The sequence below is a fragment of the Peromyscus leucopus genome, chromosome 8b, assembly GCF_004664715.2.
Source record: "Peromyscus leucopus breed LL Stock chromosome 8b, UCI_PerLeu_2.1, whole genome shotgun sequence".
NCBI lineage: Eukaryota > Metazoa > Chordata > Mammalia > Rodentia > Cricetidae > Peromyscus > Peromyscus leucopus.
Window position 1 is genome coordinate 49,034,912 of NC_051086.1, and position 26,149 is coordinate 49,061,060.

At 43.7% G+C, this 26,149-nt stretch overlaps 1 protein-coding gene across 1 annotated transcript in view; it reads right to left on the minus strand.

The window, feature by feature from the left end:
* The window catches only part of Dnah9 (dynein axonemal heavy chain 9), a 341,793-nt gene extending 323,465 nt beyond the window's left edge, over positions 1-18,328 (minus strand). The window contains 5 exon segments of the mRNA XM_028869363.2: positions 2,273-2,403; positions 3,658-3,816; positions 7,033-7,078; positions 7,081-7,228; positions 17,861-18,328. Of these exon segments, the coding sequence (XP_028725196.1) occupies positions 2,273-2,403; positions 3,658-3,816; positions 7,033-7,078; positions 7,081-7,228; positions 17,861-18,271 (895 nt within the window). The 5' untranslated portion in view covers positions 18,272-18,328.
* Positions 18,329-26,149: the final 7,821 nt, after the last annotated feature.

Genomic DNA, 26,149 nt, shown 5'->3' on the forward strand with positions numbered 1-26,149 from the left:
TGTAGTCTCTGCCAAATTCCTGACCAGGGCTCTCCCTATCACCTCTAATCAAAATTTCTTTTTCTGTCATCATGGGAACTGACTCACATATTTCAAGGGTTTCTGCTCTTGCCTCACTGTATGTTCGATACCATCATAGTGCTGTTTTTCCAAATAGCTCTCCCAGCATACACTTGACTGGAAAGGAAACATTTTGAACACTGGCCTAGAGAAACAAATCCTTTATAACCATCAGCGCATGTGAACGATGAGTTTCCTAATCTACTAGTGTGAAAGACACAGATGGGCACTGAACGACCAACGCACGGCGGCACACTCTTCCATCATGCTGTCGGCTGAGTTCTAAACTTCAGGCATTTACACATATCGTGTGTGTCTGCAGCACTGCTTCCCCGGAGTTCTCTAAATATCTCCCACCTTAACCTAGGTAAAATCATAAGAGTCCCTTGGTGTCCTGGGGGGGGGGTCTGTTTCAGGACCCCTTGCCAATACCCAGAGCTATAAATGTTCAATCTCCATGTAGAAAGCAGTAGAAAGTGTTTGTGTATAACCTAGTCACACAATGCTATGTAATTTTTATTGTTTTTTATTTTTTTGAGCAAGAGTCTCATATATAGTCCAAATGGCCTCAAACTTGAGCTCTTCCTGCCTCAGTCTCCTAGGCACTGGGATTTACAGGTACGAAACCTGCCTAGCCTTCCTGCATTCTTGAAATCACCTATAGTCCACCCATACTAACTAGTAGAATATAACCCCTATGTAGGAAGTTGTGTAGTGTGCTGTTTAGGACAAAATGACAAGGAAGAAATCTGTATGTGTTGAGTATGGAAAAAATTAAAAACACAGTCAGTTGAGTCTATGACTGCCAATCCACAGACATGGAGGGCTGACTGCGTGTAAAATAAAACCTTATTTCAACCCCAAGTAGAAAGCTGGTGCCATCTGCCCAAACAGAGCACCTTTCAAGTCATTTTATAAAATCTTGTCTACTCACCCGTCAAATCCACAATGGAACACCATAAAAGATGTCAATGATACCTATGTATTTCAACTGAAGCTCAGACTAGGAGCACACATAACACCCCTGAGACACAGCACCTCTGGAGAAAGGTTGAACTGACACTTCAACAGACATCTTGTTCCAAGGCAGCTTTAGCCACTGCAAAGGCTTTAGGGGCCAGGCAAGCCCCAAGACTCCTTAAGACAGCTCTTCTTTGTCATATGGCTTCCCTCAGAGACCCCAGCACTGAAGCTGGGTGGCGTAGCTCATGCCTGTAATTCCAACACTTAGGAGTCTGCATCAGGAGAATCTTGAGTTCAAGGCTAGCCTGAGCTACACAGCAAGATGCTATCTTATAAACAACAAAAAAGATACACACAAAGAAAGGAAGAGAGGAAAATATACCCTGTCACTAACTCATATATTCCCCAGAGCAGAGGAGAAAGTAAGATGACAGACAGGTCAGCTAGTGGGCTCTGGATATAGGACACTTCCCTTGTTAACAGAACAAACAGACCTTGATTATGTTCATATTTTGAACATATATGGAGCAGCGTATTTAAAGAAAGTTCTGGGAGAAGAAAGTATTTGAAAATCACTATTTAGATTAAGTTTAACTGATATAGCATTGAAAATATCTTTAAAAGCACATTTTTATCTACAGTACTAAGAACAAGGAGAGGTTTAGTAGGAAAATGGGAGGGGGGAGTGGCAAATTGCACCAATGAGGGAAGAGGGAGTCCTGGGGAAAAAGCACCTACATCATTATCCTAGTGCTCGGCAGTTATGCAATTTTGAGGAAGGCTGATCTTGTCTGGTTCTCAGAGGGACAGGAAATTGGAGCCCTGTCTGAACAGAAACGGCAGAATGGGGCTAGAAACAGAACAGAGATTCCTCCAGATGTCAAGGATGCAGGGACCTAAACTCCAGAGGTGAGATGCCATCTCTGTCACAGCATGTATTTGTAGCGTGTTGCAGCTAATAACATTCTTCCATCTAGGTGACCTCACAAGGGCCGAGGGAGGCAAGGATGCTGGCACACCAGAGCCAGAGCTCCAACTACAGAGAGGTCGCATGGTTTCTCTAAGGTCACACGGCAGCTGACCCACAAACACAGTTGCTTCCAGAAGTGGCATTCCTACCACCGTGTTGTCCTGTGCCAGATAAGATGGTAATAAAGATGTGACGGTCCTGACATCCCAAGAGAGTAGAAGCAGCACTAAAGAAAATGCCAAGTCAAATAGATTTCTGGAAACCCTTGCTGGTCCTCACCTGCTTCAACGTCTCTGAACATGGCTCTGAAAGCTGGCAAGTAGCTGCTCTGAAGTTTGTCCAGGAGTCCAGCCATGCCCCTCACCTTAAGTGTCATCAGTTGATTATAAATGTGTTCCAGGTCCTCACACCTGCAATACCATGGAGTAAGTAGGGTGAGTATTGGGAAATGCTTTCTCACTCTGATGCCCACCCTCCTGCAAACAGAGGCAGGGTAGCCCTGCCTCAGGGGCCTCCACAGATTGAGCTCCAGCCCCAAGAGCCAGGCATCTGTTTCAAAAGAGTATAGGTAAAAGCCTGAGACAGGAACAAAGGCTCGAAGGAAAAACTCCAGGAAACACTGTCGGGGGACCAGCTGGTAGCTTAAAAACTTGGCAGCTGGAGGTCATTAGTTCTTGCAGCAAGGTTGGGGCAGGGAAACTGAAGTGTTGTTGAGATGGGACTTCTTGAGAAGGGCCTCATCATAGGTCAGTAAATGGTTAGAAGTCAGAGGAAATGATGGTTTTTTCAGCCTGGTGGTGCAAAGAGGTCTGGAGCCCTACAGGACAGCTCTTCCTATGACACAGACACTCTGTTCTATGTAGGGTCAGGGACATCTGCCTCCAACATCTGCTTGTCTCCTCCAGAAGAGATTCACTGGCACCACCACAAATGGGAGCAAAGTGTAGAGGGTAGGAAGGGAAGTAGTCAGGAGAAAATCAGGCATTTCTGGTCACCCCAATGAGACTGAAACACGGTGGCTGTTAACGACAAGCTAAGACCTAGGACAGGCAGTTCTGCAGCCAGTATCCAAAATCGCTTCTGTTTTCCAGATCCTTACAGAGGTATGTACACCTAACCTTGGTTATCCAAGAAAGGCGAACAGAATTTAGAATAAAAGTATTAAGAGTCAAAGCTGGAGAGATGGCTCCACCGTTTAGAGTACTGGCTGCTCTTGCAGAGGATCCAAGTTTGAGTTCCAACACCCACATAGTGACTCACAACCATCTGTAACTCCAGCTCCAGGGGACTGGACAAGTGCAGTTCACATACATCCATGCAGACAAAACATTCATACACACAAAATAAAAAGCGTTCTTTTAAAAAAGAATAAAATGTATTTTAAGTCCTGATTTGATTATATACATGTGGTTGAAAGATTCCCCCAGTGAACTGACAGTCCCCCAGGATAGAAGGGTGGCTACTGAACCTCAGGGAAAGAATTTGTCTTCCAGTCCACAGAAAGAAACTGTATCAACCTAAGACACCCAGTCAGCTACCCTAGAGAGGATGAGAAATATCTGGAGGTGGGACCAGATTCAATAGTGGCTCTGCCAGGCCAGCTCTGGCTTTCTCTTCGGTCAGCTCTTCTCTCCAAGGATTCCAACATGTGCCTCCCTGCCTACCTGCTCTTCCAGAACTCCAGTTCCACCTTGGGTGTGGGATTTTCCCCTTGTAAGAGTGGCTGAGAAGATGCTTTCTTGAGGACCACCTGAATTTGGTGGCTCCATTTGATCACTGCAGACTCAATGGCATAGACAATTGACTTGTCTACGGAATCCAAGCTGTAACAGACAAAAGAAATCTCTCAGTGTGAGCCTGGCTGTATTCACTCATCCTCTGTTGCTATAACAAAATCCAAGAGGCTGGAAAACTTACAAAGATGTTCATTTAGCTCATGATTTGTAAGGTCAGAAGTCCACAATCCAGCATCAGGACACACTGTGGCAGTAATATATGCATAGAGATTCACAAGGCAACACAAGAAGCCAAAAAACAGGAAGGGGCTAACTTTACCCTTTTATAACAGGCTAATCTGGAGGGAGATGAGGTCCCCCAGGGTTTACATTAGTCTTCTCCAAGGGCAGCCCTCCCAATGACTTAACTGCCCTACACTAAGCTCCAAGTCTTAAGTGTCCCACCACCTTCCACCAGAACAATACTGAAGAATAAACCATCAAGATGTACCTGAGTGTTCTCTAAAAGAGGACCTAAAGTCTTTTAAAATAGGTGGAAAATTCCACCTAACCTGTGAATCCTTTAGTTTTTAAATTTTGTGTGTGTGTGTGTGTGTGTGTGTGTGTGTGTGTGTGTGTGTGTGTGTAGTATAGTGTAATGCTGGTGCTTTGCCTGTGTAAATGAATGTGGAGGTCAGAGTTCAATGTCCAATGTCTGTGGAATCCTTCCACCTTATGTTCTGATACAGGGACTCTCACTGAACTTGGAGTTCACTGATTGGGCTAGGCTGACTGGCCAATGAGCTCTAGGGACCACTTGTCTCCAACTCACTTATACCACACTGCTGGGGATACAGATACAAGATATCATATACACTGTTTTGTGGGTGCTAGGGATCTGAACTCGGGTCCCCGTGCTTGCATGCCAGGCATTTTACCAACAGAGTCCTCTCCCTCATCTCTCACCTATAAATTCTTAACTCCCCCTCCCCCCACACACGCAAGTAATAGACTCCTTTAAGCAAGTCAGTTGTACAAATCCTTTTCTGGGGAGACATGTTTATTCTTGTGTCCATTCAACATTATTTGTACAGTCATGGGTCCATCAAAATTCTGAAGACTAGTTTAAGAACTTCAAACGACATAAAATCTTGTCAATGCAGGAAGCACTGACATGTCACCCAACCCCCCTGCCTGACTCTCACCATAGGACAAGCTCCCTGCATAGCACAGCAGCTTATTCCCCAGCTGACTGGCTCTTCCAGCCAAGGGTTTGCCACATCTACCTCCCCAGGCCTCGCTTGCTCTGTTCTTAGTCTTGACACTATAGCAAGGACAAACAGGTTTCATTCTCCTCCAAGAGATAAACTACAGCTCTGGATACCAGGACAATTCCATTTTGTCTTCAGATTTCCAACAAAGAACGGTATCCCAAACACCCCCTTCAAACATGTTGTTTTGTTTTAAATAACTTAACTATGATGTCAAGAGATGAAAATTAAAATAGGACAGAGGAGATGGCTTTGTTTGAAAAATACCTGCCATGCAAACCTGATGTCTTGTGTTCTATTACTAGAACCCAGGTGGCGGAGGAGAGAACTTACTCCTAAAAGTGTCCTCTGAGCTCCACAGGTGTGCACAGGACGACACACACACACACACACACACACACACACACACACACACACTCCATACACATACCCAGACACCACAATAATAGTAAATACATTTTCATTTTAAATAAATTATTAAGATAAAAATTGGCTGCTGTTCAGAGTCTCAACTGAAAATGATATGCCAGGTAACAAGTGGCACAGTGATGGGGAAAGGAAATGTATGGGTGGCATTTTCACATCGGGAACTCATCTTCACTTAATGTGAAATTCATATTCGCTTAGAAGTGATACAGCACAAGTGATTATGAACGACAATAAAAGAAAATGCTCTCCTCTCCCAAAATGATGCGGCCTTCAGGGAAATTATCAAAGTTGAACAAAAGGAGACCAAATCAGCAGGGAATCATATACATGATCTGGGTGTTATGGAGATATGGTATAATGGAGCTGAGAAAAAGGGGGAGATTAATTGTATTTATTTTGAAAATTGGATATTTTTATTAAACCACAATAACTTTTCCAGTTAACTGTGATGCTCCTTCAAATTATATATAAATATACAATCATTTCCCACATAAAACTACTAAGAAGTATGCTGCAGTTGCATGCACTACTTATTCTTCGGGTACATCATGGTTCCTGAATAAACATGATGACAGTCATATATTGAAAGAAACCTGACAATATGGCAGATCACACTCATGCAGGAAGGTGGACCTATTGCCACAAATGCATAGAAATGTTGGATAAAATATAAGAATATACATTTTTTTCACATATTACATGTATTTATATAGTTACATATATTATATGTATTTACACACACACATACACACACACACACACACACATATATATATGTATGTATATATATATATATATATATATGTTTACATATGTTACATAGACTGGATTGGAAGAGGAAAAATTACCCCTGGATACAAAGACAAAAAAACTCAAAGCTGGAACAGTTGAGAAGAAGTAGATGGGAGACATAACATTACAAAGCAGAGGACCTGGTATGGAGCACAGGCCAGTTATCTCAGCCCCAGGCTAGTGGTTGAGGCAGGAAAACCTTGAGTCTGAGCAGCCTGTGTTACAAAGAAAGTTCTAGGAAGGCTTAGGCCATAGAATGAGAGCCTGTCTCCAGCAAATAGACAAAACCAACATAATCAAAGGAGGCTGGAGTTCTAATGCCCACTCAGGGGCAAGAGGCATGGACTCCCCAGTGGAGCCAGATCTGACTGCTCTTAGAGGGGAACTATCTCTGGGGTCTCAAAAGTCTGCAGGTGCTGGAGAATGGAGGCTGGAACTGTAACAAGAGCCTGATAGCTAGTTCTATGGCAGGGTGCACAGGGGCATGCAGGTAGGAGATGGCAGCTACTGGATTCAGTATCGTTCAGCCATGAGCCACATCCTGAGAACACTGAAACTGCCCTGGGTGCTCTCAGCCCCGAAATGATTTGGGGTAGTAAAAAAAAGACCACATTGCTGAGCTAATCTTAGGAGACCTCAAGCACTAGGACTGGGCAAGGGTCACAATCAGCGTGAAGACAACAGTCCAAGGACTGTTGGCAGCCAGAGTCAGCAGTGGGCTTGTGTGTGGACTGAGATGTGTAAAGCCAGGCAGAGGAGAGGCCCTGGGAGAAACGCTCAGATAAAACAGCTTCTGTCCCATCACCAAGGCCTACAGGCTGATGGTACTTACGCTGGCTCGCTGTGGCCATCCATGAACTCTACTTTTTCTGAGCCACTGGAAGAGGCAGCAAGGTTCTCCCCTTCATGTGCTCAAGGATTACCAGGAGGTCACACTGCAGGGAGTGGGCATGATGCCTGATGTCTTGACACACCAAGTGGGGCCAGTCTAGATGGTTCTTTTCATTGGCTAGGACAGGGATAATGACCTGAAACAAAGACACACCAAGAAAGCCAGAGGATTGCAAGTTCAAGCCAGCCTGTGCTACATAGTGAGGCCTTGTCTCTATAGAAAGAAAAAAAAAAGAGCTTGAATGAAACTACCCTGCATGGGTGGATAATGCTGCTTCCAGAAGTCATGGGCTATTAAACCAAAAATCCTAGTACCAAGCATGGGATAACTCCCTATGAGTTACTGGCCAAAGAGCCCCCAAAGGTTCTCAAAATAATACAGGCTATTGCCACTGGTTTGAGCTGCTCACCAGAATTAAACAGTAAGATCTATTGCTGAAGACAATACACACTTTGGATATAGGACATAGAGAAATCAAACCGGAACTGAGCTAGACGGTGCTGGAAGGTGCTATGCAAGCTGTTGGGGAAGAAAAATTATCAATAATTTAACCCAGATTCAGCACTGTACCACAATACTGACCAGACAAAGTAGAACCACTGGTGGAATAGTAACATGACTGTTGTTGTTATGCCCAATTGCTTCTTCACTGGAGTTGAGGCTCACCCGGTAGGTGGGAATACATGTGTAGAACTATAAACCTGGTGAAAAGCCCATGGGTGAGGAGGTTGTTGGCCCTATGGAAGAATCTACTACTAGGATTGCTGATAAATATACGTGCTGTTAAGTTGTCTTGTCTAGTGGGTCTGAAGGAGAATAGCTCCATAGGCTTGTGCTTGAATACTTGGTTCCCTACTGCTGGAACTGTTTGGGGAGGATTAGAGGGCGTGGCCCTATTGGAGGAGATGTGTCACTGAAGTGGGCTCTTAGGTTTCAAAAGACTTGTGCCACTCTCAGTGTGCTCTCTCTGCCATCTACTTCCAGAAAAGGATGTTAGCTCTCAGCTACTGCTCCAGGGCCACGCCTGCTGTGCTCCACACCAGGTCATGCCTCCCCCTCTTTCCAGCTTCTGAACATCAGAACCCTTCATTCTCACTCCTCAGATATCTTCATTTGTCTATAAGCCCTCCTTACTGTGGAACTCTCATTCAGTTTTAAAATGTATCAAACCACCTGTTCCTGACACCTCCTAGGTTTGTTGTTTGTAGCCTTAACTGGGAACCCCAAGCCCCTGGCAGACTTATCCAGCTTCCCACCTAGAAATACAATAAATTTCAAGAAATCTCCTTCTTGAAATACAGTAGATGCATAAAAACTCCTGATAACATGTACAAGCTGCTCATCCTTCCTCAAGAGCTTTGCCCTTGTCCTTTCCCACATCCCATGATGGAATGACATTCTTTCTTCTGCTCAAGACCCACAGTATCATATCAACTCCTTTCTTTATGTCTCCCATAATCCCCAAACTAGCTCATTAGTATGTCACCTTGGAAGTACCTTCAGGATGTACATAGATGGCAGTTAGTCACAATTTGATCACTATCCTGGTCCCAAACCACTCTGTTCTAGAGTTTATAGTAATTGTGGCATACCTATCAAAGGATATCAAACTGTGCCACTCACAACCATCAATGAAATTCATTTTCCTGGTAACAAAAACAGAAATCCTATAAGCAAAGCTGGATATAATTTGGCTTCCTACTCTTTGGTCTCATCCTGGTTCCGTGATGTTGGTCTCCAGACCACTCCATCACATACGTAGGTTTCTTTCTTTCCACCTTTATATAAGCTCTGCCTTGTGTCTGTAACATGCTTCCCCTAGGCTTCACAGGCTCTCTCCTTTCCCTCCCAACTCTTTGGCTAGATTTTGTTTCTCAGGAGGGCTTGCGCTGACTTCACTAACACTGGTTGGTTTTATCAATCCTGCTCACCCTGACTCTTTGTGGAAATCCTCCTCACACATGGATACACACTAAATATTAAGTTTTATACTAGTTAAGATATACACCATAGAGGAACTAAGTATTTTAATACAGTAACCAGTTATGCTTATTATATAACTGAATGAATAGATTTTCATTTCTTTAAAATTCTAGCCATTTGTTTTTCTATACCTCAGATCCCTACAGAATTCAATCCAAACCTCCCACCACTTTTTCCTCTGTTAGTACATACACATTTGTCAACCTCTAAGGAATGCACCGAGATGCCAGAACCCAGGGAAGAATGTAAGTACTTAAGGATCAATTGAGATTTAGTCTCTGTCTTTGAGATCCTAGGTAAATTCTTTTGTTGTTGTTCAGCCTTCTGTCCTGAGTCCAACAGAAATGTGACTGAACTTAACTTGTGATCTTTTTTGTAGTTTCTGAACTCTCTGCTCAAATGATTATCAATGCTCAAAACATGTTTCCAGAAAGACCATGCAAGAACTATTTATTTTGCAGCCACCAAGACTTATTCATCAATTCTGAATCAATTTCAGAGGTTTTGTCTGCATGCAGGCAGACATGGTGCTGGAGCAGGAGCTAAGAGTTCTACTTCTTGATCCAAAGGCAGCAGAAGCAACTGCATCAACACTGGGTATAGCTTGAGCATAGGAGACTTCAAAGCCCATCCCCACAGTGACATATTTCCTCCAACAAGGCCACAACCTACTCCAGCAAAGCCATACCTCCTGACATTGTCACTCCCTATGGGAGACATTTTTTTTCAAACCACCATATTCTACTCCCTGACTCCAATATTCCTATAACCATAACAATACAAAATACATTTAGTCCAACTTCAAAAGTCCCATAGTCTATAATACTCTCAAACTTGTTTAAAAGTCTAGAGTTCAAAGTCTCTTCTGAGATTCATGCAATCTCTTAACTGTAATATCTTATAAAATCAAAATCAAAAAGCAGATAACATACTTCTAACATACAATGGCACAGGATATATATTACCATCCCAAAATGGAGAAAAGGAAGAATAGTGAGGAAATACTGGACCAAAGCAGTACTGAAAACCAGCTGGGTAAACTCCATACTCTGTATCTCCATGTCTCATATCAAAGCACCCTTCACATTTCCAACTCCTTTCAGCTTTACTGACTGAAACATATTTCTTTCTCTTGGGCTGGTTCTACTCCCTGTTAGTAGCTCTCCTTGGTAGGTATCCCATAGCTGTGCCATCTCCAACATCTTGGGGTCCCCAAGGGAATCCAGGCTTCACTTTGGCAACTTCACACAATGGTTTCTCTAGGCCTCCATGCAGAGACACTCCTGACACATGCCTGGGCTCAGTGTCTTCCCTTAGTCACTGAGGAAGATTCCATAACCTCTTTCTTCTATTCTTGAGTCTAAAACCAGAACTGAGTAGCTGAAGCTGCCAAGTTCTGATGCTTACTAGGGCTGGAACATGAACCCGTCATTCAATTACATCTTCACCAGCTTTCTGTTTAAGATGGTTTCCTTTACTGCCCAAGCTTGGCTGTCCTGAAACGATCTGTAGACTAGCCTGGTCTCAAACTCAGAGATCTGCCAGCCATTGCTTTTCAAGTACTGGGATAAAAGGCATGTAGCACCACACCTGTCTCTAAGCTTTCCACAAGTTGAAAATGTAGCTGGGTGGGATTTTGCCCTGAGGTCACCACTCCCTTTATTTAATTTCTTAATCTGTTTATCTCCTTGAACACAGACTTAGCTCCATTCCACTTCCTGGTGCTCCTTTTCTCCTCAAATTGTACTTCTTTTTGTTGCTCAGCTTTTTTCCTTTTTGTTATAAATCTTCATTAGGGTAACACTAGTAACCACAAGACAGAGTCCATATTAGGCTGTTTTGTGATTTCCTCTGCCAACAGAATTAATCAAAAACTCTTTAATTTAGCCTCAGTCAGATTTTTTTAGGGAAAGGGAAATAGTGGCCTCATTCTTAGCCAAAATAGTATAAGAATGATCTCTAGGCAATATTCTAAAATTCTTCTCCTCTGAAACATTTTGAGCCAGCCCCCAACAGTTCAAAACACATTCAGCACCACTGTCTTCCATGCTTCTACGAGGATGGCCCATTAAGCTGCACTTAAAGCATTCAACTGCCTTTCTAATTCACAGTTTCAAGGTCCATATTCTTTCAAACAAAAACATGGTCAAACCTATCACAACAATACCCCAATCCCTGATCCAAACTTCTGTCTCACTTAAGGTTTTTATTGCCGTAAAGAGACACCATGACCACAACAACTCTAAAAAAGCTTACAATTTCAAAAGTTTAGTTCATTATCCTCATGGCAAATTATGGGAAGACATGGTGCTGGAGAAGGAGCTGAGAGTTCTTGATCCCCATGTAATAGAAGCAACTGTGTCCACAATGGGTGTAGCTTGAGCATAGGAGACCTCAGAGCCCACCCCTACAGTGACATGCTTCCTCCAATGAGGCCACTCCTTCTCCAACAAAACCACACCTCCTTATAGTGCCACTCCCTATGGGAGACATTTTCTTTCAAACCACCACATACATATATACATGCACATGCACATACTTATATGTACACACACAATTGCTGGAGTACCATCATTGAGAAGGGGTGACAGGGCATTAGGAGTTTATTGTACAAGACATTTCTAGTGGGGGAGGAAAGTAAGAATGGAGGAGAGAGGTGGAAGACTGAGAGGGTGAGAACCAGATCAAAGTCGGTATGCTCTTTGAGAGTTGACATCTGACAAGACAGTCTAACAGTATAGCAAGGAGTGGATGGCAGAGAATAGAGCCGGGCTATTGATAAGCAGAGTAGATGCAAGAGTTTGTGAGAATTTCGCTCTTCTGTCTCAGTTTGCTTTCTTCCTCCTCCTCCTCCTCCTCCTCCTCCTCCTCTTCTTCTTCCACTACCTCCTCCTTGTTATTATTTTTTAAGAAAGCAACAAGGACATTCAACATCAGGAATTAAGAGTGGAATCACTCAACTTTTCCATAGCCCTGTTGACTTCCTGGAGCAGACATGGACCTTGCAGAGAGTTGTATTCCACATGGATTGTGGTTTTGCTTAATGACTATGAGTAAGACAGAAGCCAGATGGGAGATGGCTCGAGGATATGATGACAATGGAACAGCTACTCAAATTGGGCAAGGTACAAGAACCTGAATGAGTGAGGGACACTGGGAAGCAATGGAGTAGAGGTCCCAGCAAAGTGTACGGACTAGGGTACTCAATTGTTTGGAAGGGAGTAAGCTAGAAAATAGGAGAAATAGGAGTGCTAGTGACTGAGAGGGGTGCATACAGGTGGATCAGGGTGTAGTAGGGACTAGAGGAGACAGGCTTCTCATGTGATTGGAGGGCCTTTTAATTGTCTGTTGAAATCATCGTGTGTTAACCAAAGCAGAAGCAGTATTGGGAGAGTCACAATGAACCAGATGCCAAATGACATCAGCAAAGGGTAGAACCATAAAGGGTGATGTCATGTGATAAGAAAACATTGAAACTGCAGGTTCATTGCCATGAACGGAGTAGACACAAGGAGGAATGAGGAAGTCATCTGTCCCCACTGCAGGCTCATAGGTAGGAGGTCTGTGGGGGAACATACAGGTAAATCATGGAGGGAACCAGCATTGGCTACAGAAAGGTAAGAAGGACCAGTTAGAGAACTAAAGATGGGTTGTCAGGAACCAGGACTGCCACTGTATAAGGAATACCACAAAGGGACACTCTATTCTAGGTGTCTTAGTATGTTATTTAGGATGACATTTTATAAGCCAGGCATTGAGGCACTTATAATCCTAGCACTTACAAAACAGAGGCAGTACGGTTGCAGAAGGTTTGAGATCAGCCTGGGTAGCAACTGTGTAACCCTGTTCCTAAAACAAAAACAAAAATGGATTGGATTTCCTAGCAATACCATGGGAGCATATGAGCCTGACAGAGTGGGTTTAAGATACTCACCTCACCCAGCTGAGTGTGACAGAAGCCGGGATTGAACACAAAGTAAGTGTCACTCCAAATCCCTCTTACCCTCCAGAGCACAAATAAGCAGTCAACTACTGAAATGTTAGGAAGAATAAGATGGCAGCAGTGAGGGGAAGGGAGGAGGGAAGGGAAAACCCAGGTACTAAATCCTGGTAATGCTCCCTTCAAATATTTCTCCCTTACATTTATTTCACCTTGAACTGGTATACTGGGACAGAGAAGATGCTGAAATTATAGCTTTCCACCTCACCAATGCCCTCTTCCCCCTACATGCACAGCTAAGAGGGCAGAGGGTGAAATACAGGTGAGTGGAGGACAGACACCAGTGTGGGCTAGAGTAAGGTAAGAGGAGTCACATGTATGCACCTACGGGGCAGAAGACACCTTGCTGGCTTAAGTGGCATGCAGTGAGGTGGGGGAGGACAGGACCGGGGGGCCGGGGTCAGAAGCTAAGACCTACAGGTGCTGAAAGGGTAACCAGTAGGGAGAGCAGAGGCAGGCAGAGGCAGGCAGAGGCAGGCAGACCAGGTTTTACAGGGATGTGGGATCAGCTCTAGGGTTCATAACAGAAGTAAATGGGAAGTCCTAAAGATTCCTGGTACAGGCTTTGAGAAAAACCTTCGTGAGTAAGGGACTGGAGGTGTTTTAGAATTATTGAATTTAAAACTTAAGTATATAATACATTTGCACAGTATAAGTATGACAAATCGTCCACCCACTCCTGTACCTCAACAATTCAGTTCCCTAACTATGGATTAGTTTTTCTCCCCATTCCTCCTACTCTCTTCCTTCTCTATTTTTCCCTTTACCCCCTTTCTTTAGATAGACTCTTTTATGTAGCTCAGGATGGCCTGGAGCTCACGCTACAGCTCTGGTTTTTCTTAAACTCACAATAATCCTTCTGCCTCAGTCTTTGAAGTACTTGGATTACAGGCCTGAGGAGCCATTTCCAGTTTTCCTTTCTCTTTTAATTTTTTGTTGTTGTTGATTTTATTTTATGTGTATGATTATTTTGCCTGCATGTGTGTCTGTGTAGCATGTGCATGTAGTACCCACAAAGGCCAGAAGAGGGTGTTGGATCCCCTGGAACTGGAGTTACAGATGGTTGTGAGCAGTCATGTAGATGCTGAGAATCAAACCCAGGTCCGCTGGAAGAGCTGTCAGTGCTTCTAACTGCTGAGCCATCTCTCCAGTCCCCTTTTCTTCTTTTTAATGCAAATAGTTGCATACTATATATAAATTCTGTACTTAAAAACCCACACTACTGTATTATTAACAATGCTAGTCAAGAACTGGAGTCAACCTTTGTCTTAGTTTGCTTTCCATTTCTGTGATGAATGCCATGATCCAAAGCAACTCAGGGAAGGAAAAGGTTCATTTCATCTTACACTTCCTGGTCACAATCCTTTATTGAGGGAGGTCAGGGCAGGAATACAAGGAATAACCTGGAGGCAGGAATTGAAGCAGAGGCCATGGAGGGCGTGCTGCTTATTGGCTTGTTTTCCATGGCTTGCTCAGCCTGCTTTCTTAATATAACCCAGCACCACCTGTACAGAGTGGGCCCTCTGTGCACCACCCACAATGAGCTCTGGACCCTCCCACAACAACCAACAATCAAGAAAATGCCTCATAGACATGCCCACAAGCCAATATGATGGAGATAATAATTGAAAGCATTGCTATAAAAATACAGTGTAATAGTATTTGGCTTTAACAAGAGGAAGAAAAGAGATGGGTTGTGTGTGACAACAGGAAGAACCATGAGGACATTGGCCGAGAGAAATGATCCAGTGGAATGATGATGATAATTGAAGGTGTTGCCTCTCAAGCTGGGCAAGGAACAAGTGCACTGTTGTGGCCAGGAGACACTGGAAAGGAAATAGATTGAAGTCCGAGCCGAGTCCAGAGACTCTGGATAAGGTATAGGAGGAAGCAAGCTGGAAGAGCAGAAGCACTGGTCATGGGAGGGGGCAGCATGGGTGGGGTGGGTGGGGTGGGGTGCACTGGATCACAAAGTGGGGGGGGCAGGGCTGGAGGAGAAAGACTCAGGGAACCCAGAGCCATGTGGTTGGGGGAACTTTTAACAGTTGAAATTAAGTGTCAAGTCAGGAGAAACACTGAGAGTCACAAAGAGATGGACGAAACTTGACTCTGTTTACATAGTGTCTTAATTGGGGTTTCTATTGATGTGAAGAGACACCATGACCACAGAAACTCTTATAAAGAAAAAACATTTAATCGGGGCTAGCTTGCAGTTTCCGAGGTTTAGTCCATTACCTTCATGGTGGCATGCAGGCAGACGTGGTGCTGGAAAAGGAGCTAAAAGCTCTAAGTCTTGATCCACAAGCAGCAGAAAGAGGCTGTTTCCTACACTGAGCATAGCTTGAGCATATGAGACCTCAAAGCCAGAGTGACACACTTCCTCCAACAAGGCCACCCCTCCTAATAGTGCCACTCCCTAAGGGCCAAGCTTTCAAACGCATGAATCCATGAGGGCCACACCTATTAAAAACACCACACCTAGAGCAGTCAAATTTGTAAAGACAAATTGTGTAATGTTGTTTGATGGGTCTGGGGATAGGGACATGGGTGCTGTTGGGTGAATGTGGTTTCAATCATGTTGAGTAGGGGGGACCTGGAGGTGTTTGCGTCTGACAACACTGTACTGTACAGCTAGAAACTCCTGGGGTGGGGAGTGGATGAATTTTATGTGTTTTTTTTCAAAATAACACTTTAAAGAGTATTGTGTATTTCACTGTATAAATGTTCCATAATTCATTCATTTATTTCTTGACTGAATAATTTTGTCTCCAATCTAAATTTAAAAAAGATCAGGTAGGCTTGGTTCTGTATACCTGTACTCTTAGCATGGTGGAGGCAGGAGGATCAGGAGTTAAAGGTCATCCTTAAGCTACATAACAAGTTAGAACCCAGCCTGGGCTACATGGGACTCTGCCTGAAAAAAAATAAAAATGAAATCTTTTAAAAGTAAATTGTCTATTTATTTATTTTACTTGCATATATGTGGGTCTGTGTGCATGTATGCCACATGTGTGTAGGTGCTTATGAAACACAGAAGGTGTCAGATCCCCTGGAGCTGGAGTCACAGGCTGTTGCGAGCTGCCTGACTTGGGTGTTGTGAACCAAACTCTGGTCCTCTGGAAGCATGCTTTTGTAAGCATTAAGCCATCTCTGCAGGCCCCAAAATTAACGTTGCTTGCTGGATTGTACTTCCTTAGTGATGCACTCACTTCCTTAGTGATTACTACAATCCTGAGTTATGCTCAAGTCCCCTACATAGACTAGTTTGTGTCTCATCTCTGAACCTTTAAAAATTATTTTTTTGAGATTACGTATATGTGTGTGTTTATGTGTGTGTATGTGCACATGTGACTTCAGATACCTACAAAAGGTAGAAGAGGGCATCAGAAAAGGGCATCAAATCCCCCAGAGCTGGGACTACAGGTGGTTGTGAGCTGCCTGACATGGAACTTTTTCAAGGGCCAAATGCACTCTTAACTGCCTCTCCCTGCTCAGGAGGCAATGAACCACTAAGATCAAGGCAGCATCTAAGACTACATGACTCTTTCTTTCCTCTGAAACCAAGGGCATTTCCCATCATCCTTCACCAGGGGATGTGACCCACAGGTGGACTTCTGTGCAGAAGGTGTTCAAACATAATACAGTGATAAGACCATTCAATTTAAAAGTATTTGAGAAGTTATTGCTAGCCTTGCTTCCCTGGTCCCTGAGAGCTTGCCCATCCATCATGTTCCTCCTTGGAATTCTCACTTCACTAGCAACAAGGGAGGTAACATTAAATGTAGCAAGGAACATCCAGGTCCTGGCTGTACCAATAGGTTTGAAAGTGCTTACCCTCACTGTCTTAAGTTTCAAATATTATGAATGCATGATCAGATACATGTGTTTGTGCTTTTTTAGGGGAAGCATATCATGGGTGAGAACTTATTTTCTATTTCTGTATAGTTTCCAGGACACCAATCACACAGCTAGTACCTGAATTACACCAATTTCGCTACTGGCTGGACCTGGAGAGGACCAGTCTAGAGGGAAGCACATATGCCCAACTAGCACGAAAGTTTTCTTCCACTTGGAAAGGTCTAAAGGGGAACAAGAATCTCTCCTAAATACGCTTGTGAAAATCCTCTGAGAGTCAGAGGCTCCTTCCATGTCCGTTTTCCCAGGGCGGTGACAGACCCTTCCCAATGCCCACTGGCCATTTCCAATATGATACTCAACTTCTGCGGGCACAGGGCTGACCTTTGGTAAATGGTTGCATGGTAAATGAATGACAGACTCAAAACCAAAGCGCCTCACTCTGAACTCCTCTGCTAAGGAAATAAAGCACCGACCGCAGCTTCTTCCACCCAGCAGACCCACTCGAAATTTCCCCCTCCCCCCATTCACCACTGTCCTATCCTCAGCTCTTGCCTTTGACTTACAAAGCTGCCAGGATTTCGGGCACTCTTCACACTCTGGCTTCCCCTTGAACCAAGACCCTGACCCAAGTCTGGTTCTCACTGTGGCCTGGCCTCTACCTAGACTTGCCCCCCAGCGGGTACCATACAGTTTACCAGGGTTTGGTTTCCTTGAAGCGCCTCCCAGGCTAGGCTCAGTCACTTTCTTCCAGACTCCACCCCTTGCCTCCGCCCTCTGGCTGTGACCCCGCCCACTCACCCTCCCCTGCATTCGTCGCCCCACCTTTTTGGCTCTGACTCCGCCCCTCATGCACACGACACCCCCATCATTTCCCCGCCCCCCCAGGCTTCAACCTCTGCTAGTTAGGGGCCACCCACCCACCCTCACCTCGGAGAGCAGCGGGGCTAGGTGCTCCAGAGGCAAGGCGGGCAGGTCTCCGCAGAGCACCGCGCCGCGGAGGCTGTGACTTCCTGGAGGCTCTGGCCTGGTGCGCAAGAAAAAAAGCCCCTTGGTGCGAGCCGGGCCGGTCTCCGGTCCTGCGTCCAGGCAGGGTCGTACCACCAGGCCCCCAGGCCCAGGCTGCACCACCAGCAGCGGCCGCGGCTCCGCGGCTGCACTGTGATCCAAGAAGGCTTGCAGCAGCCGCTCCACCTCGGCTGTGCCCGAGCAGCGCTCCCAGGCACCCGCCACTGGACGCAGACTCCGAGTCACGAAAGCCCCCAGGAGCCTCAGCCTCGGGTCGCCGGGCTCCTCATCCCCAGTCTCCACCAGCGCAGCTGGCTCTTCGGCGCCGGGCATCGCTCCTTGACTGCTGCTGCCGCGTCCGTTTCCCTAGCGACCGGGATGCCAAGCCCTCCCGCCTCTGCTCTCCTTATATTGGGTACTGAACTCTAGCTCCGCCCCACTAAGTTAATAAGGTAGGCAGGGGCTGGGAAGGGGCGGGGTCGCGTCGCTGTTGCTGGGAAACGGGTGGAGGCTCTCCCACTTCCAGGATGGTCTGGTAGACTGGAGGTGCGCAGAAGAAAGCAAAGCAAAGGCTTGCGTGGGAATCCTTTGTCTAAGGTCATATTAAAGTCTTCAGCCGCCTCCATACACAAACAACATAATTCTCTTACCCTATCCTAAATATATAATTTAAAAAGTTAATCCCAGTGCCAAATCATAATACCACGAATGTAAGGAAGTTGAATGCAATATAAATTTCTTTTTCCAAGGTGATAACTTAAAAGACTACAGGAGAGTACTGTCTGAGAGATTTTTTTTTTTTCAAAGTATAGGCTTACAGAGACGTGCAATCTGTTGGTGAGACTCAGGACTTGTTTCATTTAAATTTACAATTAAATAGGTACACATGGCTAGTAACCACTTTGGATGTCTCCACTTCACACAGTTATAATAAATTATTGTAAAAATATTCTCCAGTACCTTGCTCTGCCTATGCTTTCATCTACCAAAAGGGCGACTGTGCTGGGTGATGTGATTCTGTGGGAGTGGCCCCAGGTCAATTCTTATTTGTACTAAAGCGCTTGTAAATATGGGGCATGCTAAGCATCCTTTGCTGGCCAGGGAAATTATCACTTTTCCCAGGCTCTATCCTGCATGATCAGAATGAACAGCTTGGGCCTTTGCATGTGTGTGTGAGTGATGGTGAGGGTGTGTGGATACCAAGGAAATGGACTCTCAGCATGAGGCCAGCAGGTTTGCAAGAATCTCCTCTTTGCACCTCCACCCTGATTGTATTACCTCCCAGGGACCGCAGGGTTTCTTAGTAAAGTGGAGGCTTACAATAGGCTTCAAAGGAATATTAACAGCGTGGCACTTATCAAAGGCAGCTTGGCTTAACAAGACCCCCTCAGGACAACACCAGTGCCTAGAAGCTAAAATGATTGATTTCTCAATAACTGGGACCCAGGGGTTCTGTGATGAAAATGTTTGCATTAGAAAATGGATCTTTATTATGTCTATGCAGAGTGTTTTATCATTGATGCATTAAACAACAAACGGAGCAATTTGGAAGAAAGGAGCAAAATGAGGTTGATAACTGATATTTCCAAAAAGATATTGCAGAAAATGGAAATGTCAGAAGCTTCTTACATATGCCATAATGCCTTCCTTCCTTTCTTCTACCCTTCCTCTCTTCTTCGCTCCTCCCCATAAGAAGTCCTCATGGCCGTTTGGGATGGCAAATGTCTCCGTGTGTCAATCTGCTTGTGTTCTGTATATGGAGTGAACTCAGGACCATTCACTTTCTATAAGCCTGTCAAATAAAGTTTGGGTCACCCCCACTCTGCCTCCCCCTACCCCTTTACCTCATGCCTCACCTATATAAAAACTGGATGAATGATGGGGTGGGAGGATGTTAGTGGGTAGCAGAACTTGCTTTGCAAGCTTGAGGACTTGAGTTTAACCTTCACCCCTCAAGACCTATGCTAAAAGTTATGCATAGCCGTAACCCAACACTGGGGGGTCAGGGACAGGTGGATCCTTAGGGCTCACTGGCTACTGAGCCTAGCAGTAAACTTCTGGTCTAATGAGAGAGCCTCTATCAAGGAAACAGGGCAGGGGCCATGGAGAAAGATGCTCCACATCCTGCTCTGACTGGTATGGGGCAAGCACGTATATATGAGCATGTATAGGCATCACTGTACATAGACATACAGAGAATGAATAAGTCCTTAAAGGTGTCTGCCTGAGGTGAAGTCTCTCAGACGCTGCCATCTGTTTTTCTGTTTCTCTATAACACACCTTCTGTTCATTTTGAAGTTATTTTTTTTTGGAAAATTTTTTTATAGGTTTTATTAAAAAACGATTGATATTTTCTATATATTGAATAGGTACAACAAGAAATTACCCCCAAACCTAGCATTTAAAATAGCAATAAATACTTAATCCCAGGCATTTTGCAGAGGGTGGGGATTTTGAAAACAGCTTGTCTAGATGATTGTGGATGTTTTTGTGATGGTGAATGTAAAACCTCGTCAGGGCTCCATCGATCATCTGAAAGCTTGAGCAGGCTTGGAGTGTCACCGGCAAGATGGAACACTCTCCAAACAGGCAGGTCAGGGTTGACTGCTGGCAGGAGACTCTTTTTCAAATTCATGGCCTTTTTTTTTTTTTCTTTAATTGCTGGTGTGTGTGTGTGTGTGTGTGTGTGTGTGTGTGTGTGTGTGTGTTTATTCCTAAATACATACAACCTGCTTAGTCTGCACATTACTTGCCTGTATATATTTTCAGAGATGACCACTTGGTATTGGATAACCAGTTGGTGTGCTTTTCTCTGAGGAAGTCAGTCTCTCCTGCTCTCAGCATTTCTCATTTGCCTTTAGTTCTTTATCTAGGGTTGAGGCCATGTGAGCTTTCCCTCACCCATGTTAGCTTGTCTATTGGTGTTGTCCTTGTCCAAGTATGTATTTTCATCTTTGCCATTCTTTTTCAACTTTACACATTTACTTCCATATATATATATATATATATATATTATATATATTATATATATATATATATAGTTACATATATATAGTTATATATATAGTTATATACTGTACAATAAAATAAATAATAAAAGTGTAAGCGTTGCTCATGTCTATAATCCCAGCACCTTGGAGACTAAGATAATCACAGGCAAGGGCAAGACTAACTTGGGCTATGTAGAAAGGTCCTATCTCAAATAAATACAAATAAATAAGAAATCAAGTGTGGGGTTCATGCTTGTAACCTCAACACTTAGAGATAGAGGCCAGAGGATCAATAACTCAAGATTATCTTTGGCTGCATAGAGAATTTCAAGCACATTGTGCTACACGAGACTCTATCTCCAAAGACAGGAAGTTCATGCTACTTAATGGAAAGGCTCATCATTTGCATTTGTAAACTTATAATCAAATGTCTTAGAAATGAAACCTCATAATCAAGTGTGTTCCTGGTGGTGTCTTTGTTACCCAACCCAGTAAGGACTGCTTGCTGTGTCTCTTTACAGAGCTTCTTGACTGTGTTCAGCCCCATTGGCTCTTGACTCATGGATGGGGAAGCATTTTATCCTGCTGGCTTTACAACAAGCATTTTTCTTTTTTCTCCTTCCACTGTAACCACTTCCCCTTCGTCTCCTTCACTTTCTCCCCTGTTCCTGTTCCTTCAACATTAGTGTTGTAGTAACCTGCCTCATCCTCCTCTTCTCAACTTTCACCCTCTTCTTGCATGAACTTGTTTATCCAAAGCAACACTTCTTCTCTTTATGCAAATGGATCACACACATATCCTTCTGTCCAGCCCAGATTTGGGTGAGATATTATCTTTGGGGGTAATACATCTTATCCCCTCAAACTGCAACAGAGTAGAGAGGGAAAAATTGACTGGATATAGGGAAAAAAAAAAGGAGCCCTATTTATATTAGAGATCTGGTTTAAGTCTCTCATAAAAATTTTCCGAACCATTAGCAAAGGGCTATAATCCTTTTTCTGAGAAAATAACATAAATAAGACATGTTTACAGTCAAAATATATGTCTTAAATCCTTTGATTTTTTGACCTATTTTTATCTTATCATCCTATATAATTATGGTATGAGTTTCATAAACCATATCATATATTAAAGTTGCTTAGATGAAAGTAAGTATGGTGGTTTGAATGAGAATGGCTCCCTGTTGGCTCATGTGATTAAACGTTTGGTCCCCAGTTAATGGAACTGTTTGGAAAGATTAGGAGGTGTGGCCTTATTGGAGGAAGTGTGTCACTGGGGGTGGGCTTTGAGGTTTCAAAATGCTATACCAGGCCCAGTCTTTCTCTCTGCCAGCTGCCTGATGCCTGCAGATCAGGATGTGAGCTCTGACTTCTAAGCCTGCCTTCCTGCTCTCATGTGTCCTGCCATGATGATAATGGACTAATCTCTAAAGCCCCCCCAATTACATGCTTTCTTATGTAAGAGTTACCTTGGCCATGGTGTCTCTGCACAGCAATAAAACAGTAACTAAGACAGAAGTCGATACCAGGGTCTGGTATTGGTGTGACAAGCCTGACTGTGGTGTTGTTTGGAGGAATATAGAAGATCTGGGGACTGCAGATTGGGGAGCAGTTGAATGTTATAAGCAAGGCTTCATAGGCCATCCTAGTAGGAGCATAGAAGACAGTAGTGTTAAAAGAGCAATGTGGACTGTGGAGGCCTGACTCATTATGTTTTAGAGGGGAAGAATATCAGCAACTGACCTAGAGACCATTCTTCTGATATTTTGGCAAAGAATGTGGATGCTTTCTGCCTTTGTCCCAAAAATCTACCTGAGGCTAAATTGAAGAGTTTGAGATTAATGTCACTGGCAGAGGAGACTTCAAGACAACCTAGTATTACTGTGTCACATAGTCATTAGTGGTCACTCTTATGCAGACCCACAATGAAAAGGAGCAAGCAGAGCAAAGAGACATACAAAGTACAGTTTGAGGAGAAAAAGAGAACCAGGAAGTGTAATGTTGAAGCCAAGTCCTGTGCTCAAGGAGATAAAATACTTGAAGAAATGCCTGATTCAAAATGGAATAAAGGAAGTAGTGTCCTCAGGGAAAGATCCCACCAGGCTAAGCTTCCTTTATGAAAAATAATTAAAGGAAAGCATCAACAACATAAAGCTTGTACAAATGTAATTCAAGGATGGGGCAAGATTCCAGCCCCAGCAAGCAGAACTTGATAGCTTCTGCTATGTGGTTTTGGCTTTAGAGTCAAGAAAAATACAGGAAATGCAGTGCAGAATCATCCTCCATGGTTGAAGAAAGCTACTGAGGCCAGTGGTGTGATAGGAGAGTCCTTGCATGGAAGCCCAGAGAGGCTTTTGTGTGAAGCTATGAAAGCTGAAGTCTGGATTATGTTGGAGACCCTGAGATGTGGGAGATGCCAGAGCCATGGGATACCTGCCAAGGAGAGCTGTATACTTGGTATGGAATCAGCCTAAGATAGAAGTGTGTTACAGTCAGAAAAACTGTAAGGGAAGAGCCACCTAAGTCCTTTGCCATCAGACGCAGATGATGAATTTGAACTTTATCATGTTAGGTTTTGGTCTTGCTTTGGTCCAACATTTCCTTTCTACAGACCATTTCCTTCCTTTTGAAATGGTAATGTATATTGTGTGCCATTGTATATTGGAAGTAGGTGATTTGCATTTTTGCTTTTGCCTCTCTGTGGGGTTATAGTTAAGGGATTGCCTTAAGCCTCAGAAGAGACTTTGGACGTTTGAGCAGTCTTGAGGCTGTGAAAGACTCTGGGGACTTTTAAAGTTGGACTAAGTAAATTTTGAATTATGCTCTGACTACAAGCTTATGAGGGTCAGGAAGTGGAGTGCGGTGGTTTGAATGGGAATGTCCCACATAGGCTCATATGTTTGAACATTTAGTCCCCAGTTAGTGGAACTGTTTGAGAAGGATTAGGAGGTATGGCCCTGGTTGGAGTTAAGTGTGACCTTACTGGAGAGAGTGTATCACTGGAGGTGGGCTTTGAGGTGTCAAAAGCCTGCATCAGGCCCGCTCTCTCTTTCTGCCTGCGGCCTGTGGATCAGGATGTGAGCAATACTCTGAGTCCCAAGTCTGTCTTCCTGCTACCATGCTTCCTGCCATGATGATAATGGACTAACCTTCTAAAACTATAAGCGAGCCTCCAATTAAATGCTTTCTTTTATAAGAGTCGCCTTGGTCATGGTGTCTCTTTACAGCAATAGAATGGTAACAAAGTCAAGAAGCAGATCAAACATCTCTACTTAACCTTTTTAAGCCTCTGAACAATGTAACTTCAAAGTTGTACATATAGTTATTACTAAGACTATGAAAGATGATTCTCTCCAGAAGCCTATGCACATATTTGGATGTGCACCAGCTCTGATGGCAAGGAGACAGCCCAGCACTGCCACCAGCAGCCTGAGGAATTCTCTGTCTCCTTTGAGAACTCCACTGAAGTAAAGTTGGATCTTTGACTAGGTCACAGAAAACTATTTCAGAGTGAAGGGAAGTTAGTTTAGTAAATATTTAAACCAACAGTTACATAGAAAAAGAACAGAATATAACACTAAGATGTGAGTGCAGGCTTCATGAGAGATTCATGCGTAGGTAGCATTACAATGGTTATATGTACAGTCTTGGTGATTTTAAAATTACATTTTCAAAGGATATGGTTTATAGCACTGTTTAAAGATCAAGTATTTAAATGCAGATCATGAGTTGATTTACTTATTGTTTTTCTTTGTTTTTTTTTCTAATTTCATCTGTGTATTTAATGAATTTTGGTTATTTCACTGACCATAACTGTAAAGGTTAGCTTTATTGTCAACTTAATGGAACTTAAAATGGAAACAGAACCTCAATGGAGGATTATCTACATTGGGTGGGCCTATGGGTATGCTTGTGGAGGATTTTTTCAGTAAAGTTCATTAAGCTCCAGACTGTAGCAAGTTTTTCTCTATTCCACCAGCCAGCTAGCAAATAATGACATAGAGACTTACTATTATGAAATCTCAGCCTTAACTTAGGCTTCCCCCACTATCTCTTATAACTTAGATTAACCCATTTGTATCAATGTACATTCTATCACATGGCATTATCTCTCTTTTATCTTGTACCTCCTATTTCCTCTCTGTGTCTCCTGGCCTCTCCCCTGCACATTTAGATTCAGCCTCCTCTTCCTCTCTTTCCCTGGAAATCCTGCTTTATCCTCTCCTGCCTAGCTATTGGCCATTCAGCTTTTTATTAATCCAATCAGAAGGTGCTTTAGGCAGAGACAAATCTTTACATTGTAAACAAATATTCTGCAACACCAGACTACTGTAGGTAGCACCATTCCCTAGGCAGTGGTTCTGAACCTTCTAAGATGGAGATATCAAGCAGAGCACAAACAATCAAGTGAGCACATGTACATTCATGTCCCTTTGCTCTTAACTACAGACATCATATGCCTAGCTGTGTGACATTCCTGCCTTGATTTCCTCATAATGATGGAAGATAACCTGAAACTGTAAGCTGCAATAATCCCCTCTGTGGTGGTTGGAAAGAAAATGGCCCCCAAAGAGAGTGCCACTATTAGGAGGTGGCCTTGGAGGAAGTGTGTCACTGTGTGGATGGACTTTGAGTTCTCTTGCTCAAGCTTCGCTCAGTGTAAAACCCAGTTTACTTCCTATTGCTTGCCAGTCAAGATGTATTAGCTCTCAGCTACTGCTCCAGGACCATGTCTGCCTGCACATTGCCATGTACCACCATGATAATAACAGACTGAATGTCTGAACTGTAAGTAAGCCACCCCAGTTAAATGTTTTCCTTTGAAAGAGTTGCTGTGGTCATGCTGACTTTTCATAAGAATAGAAACCCTAAGACACAAGTTGGTACCAGAGACTGGGGTTCAACTGTGATAGTCCTAACTATGTTTTTGTTTGAAGGAATATGGACCTTGGGACTGTGGATAAGAGAAGCAGTTGAACACTTTAAGTACTGCTTAATGGCCATAGTAGTAGGAGCATGGAAGACAGTGTTGCTCAGAGCTATTTGAACTGTCCGGGGCTGGCTGAAGAGGTTTCAGAGGAGAAGAATTTTTGGAATGTTGCCTAGAGATCATTCTTGGGATATTTTGGTGAAGAATGTGATTGCTATTTGCCCTTGTCTGAAAAGTCTGTCTGAGGCTAAAGTGAAGAGTTTTAGATTAATTCCGTTGGCAGAGGAAATC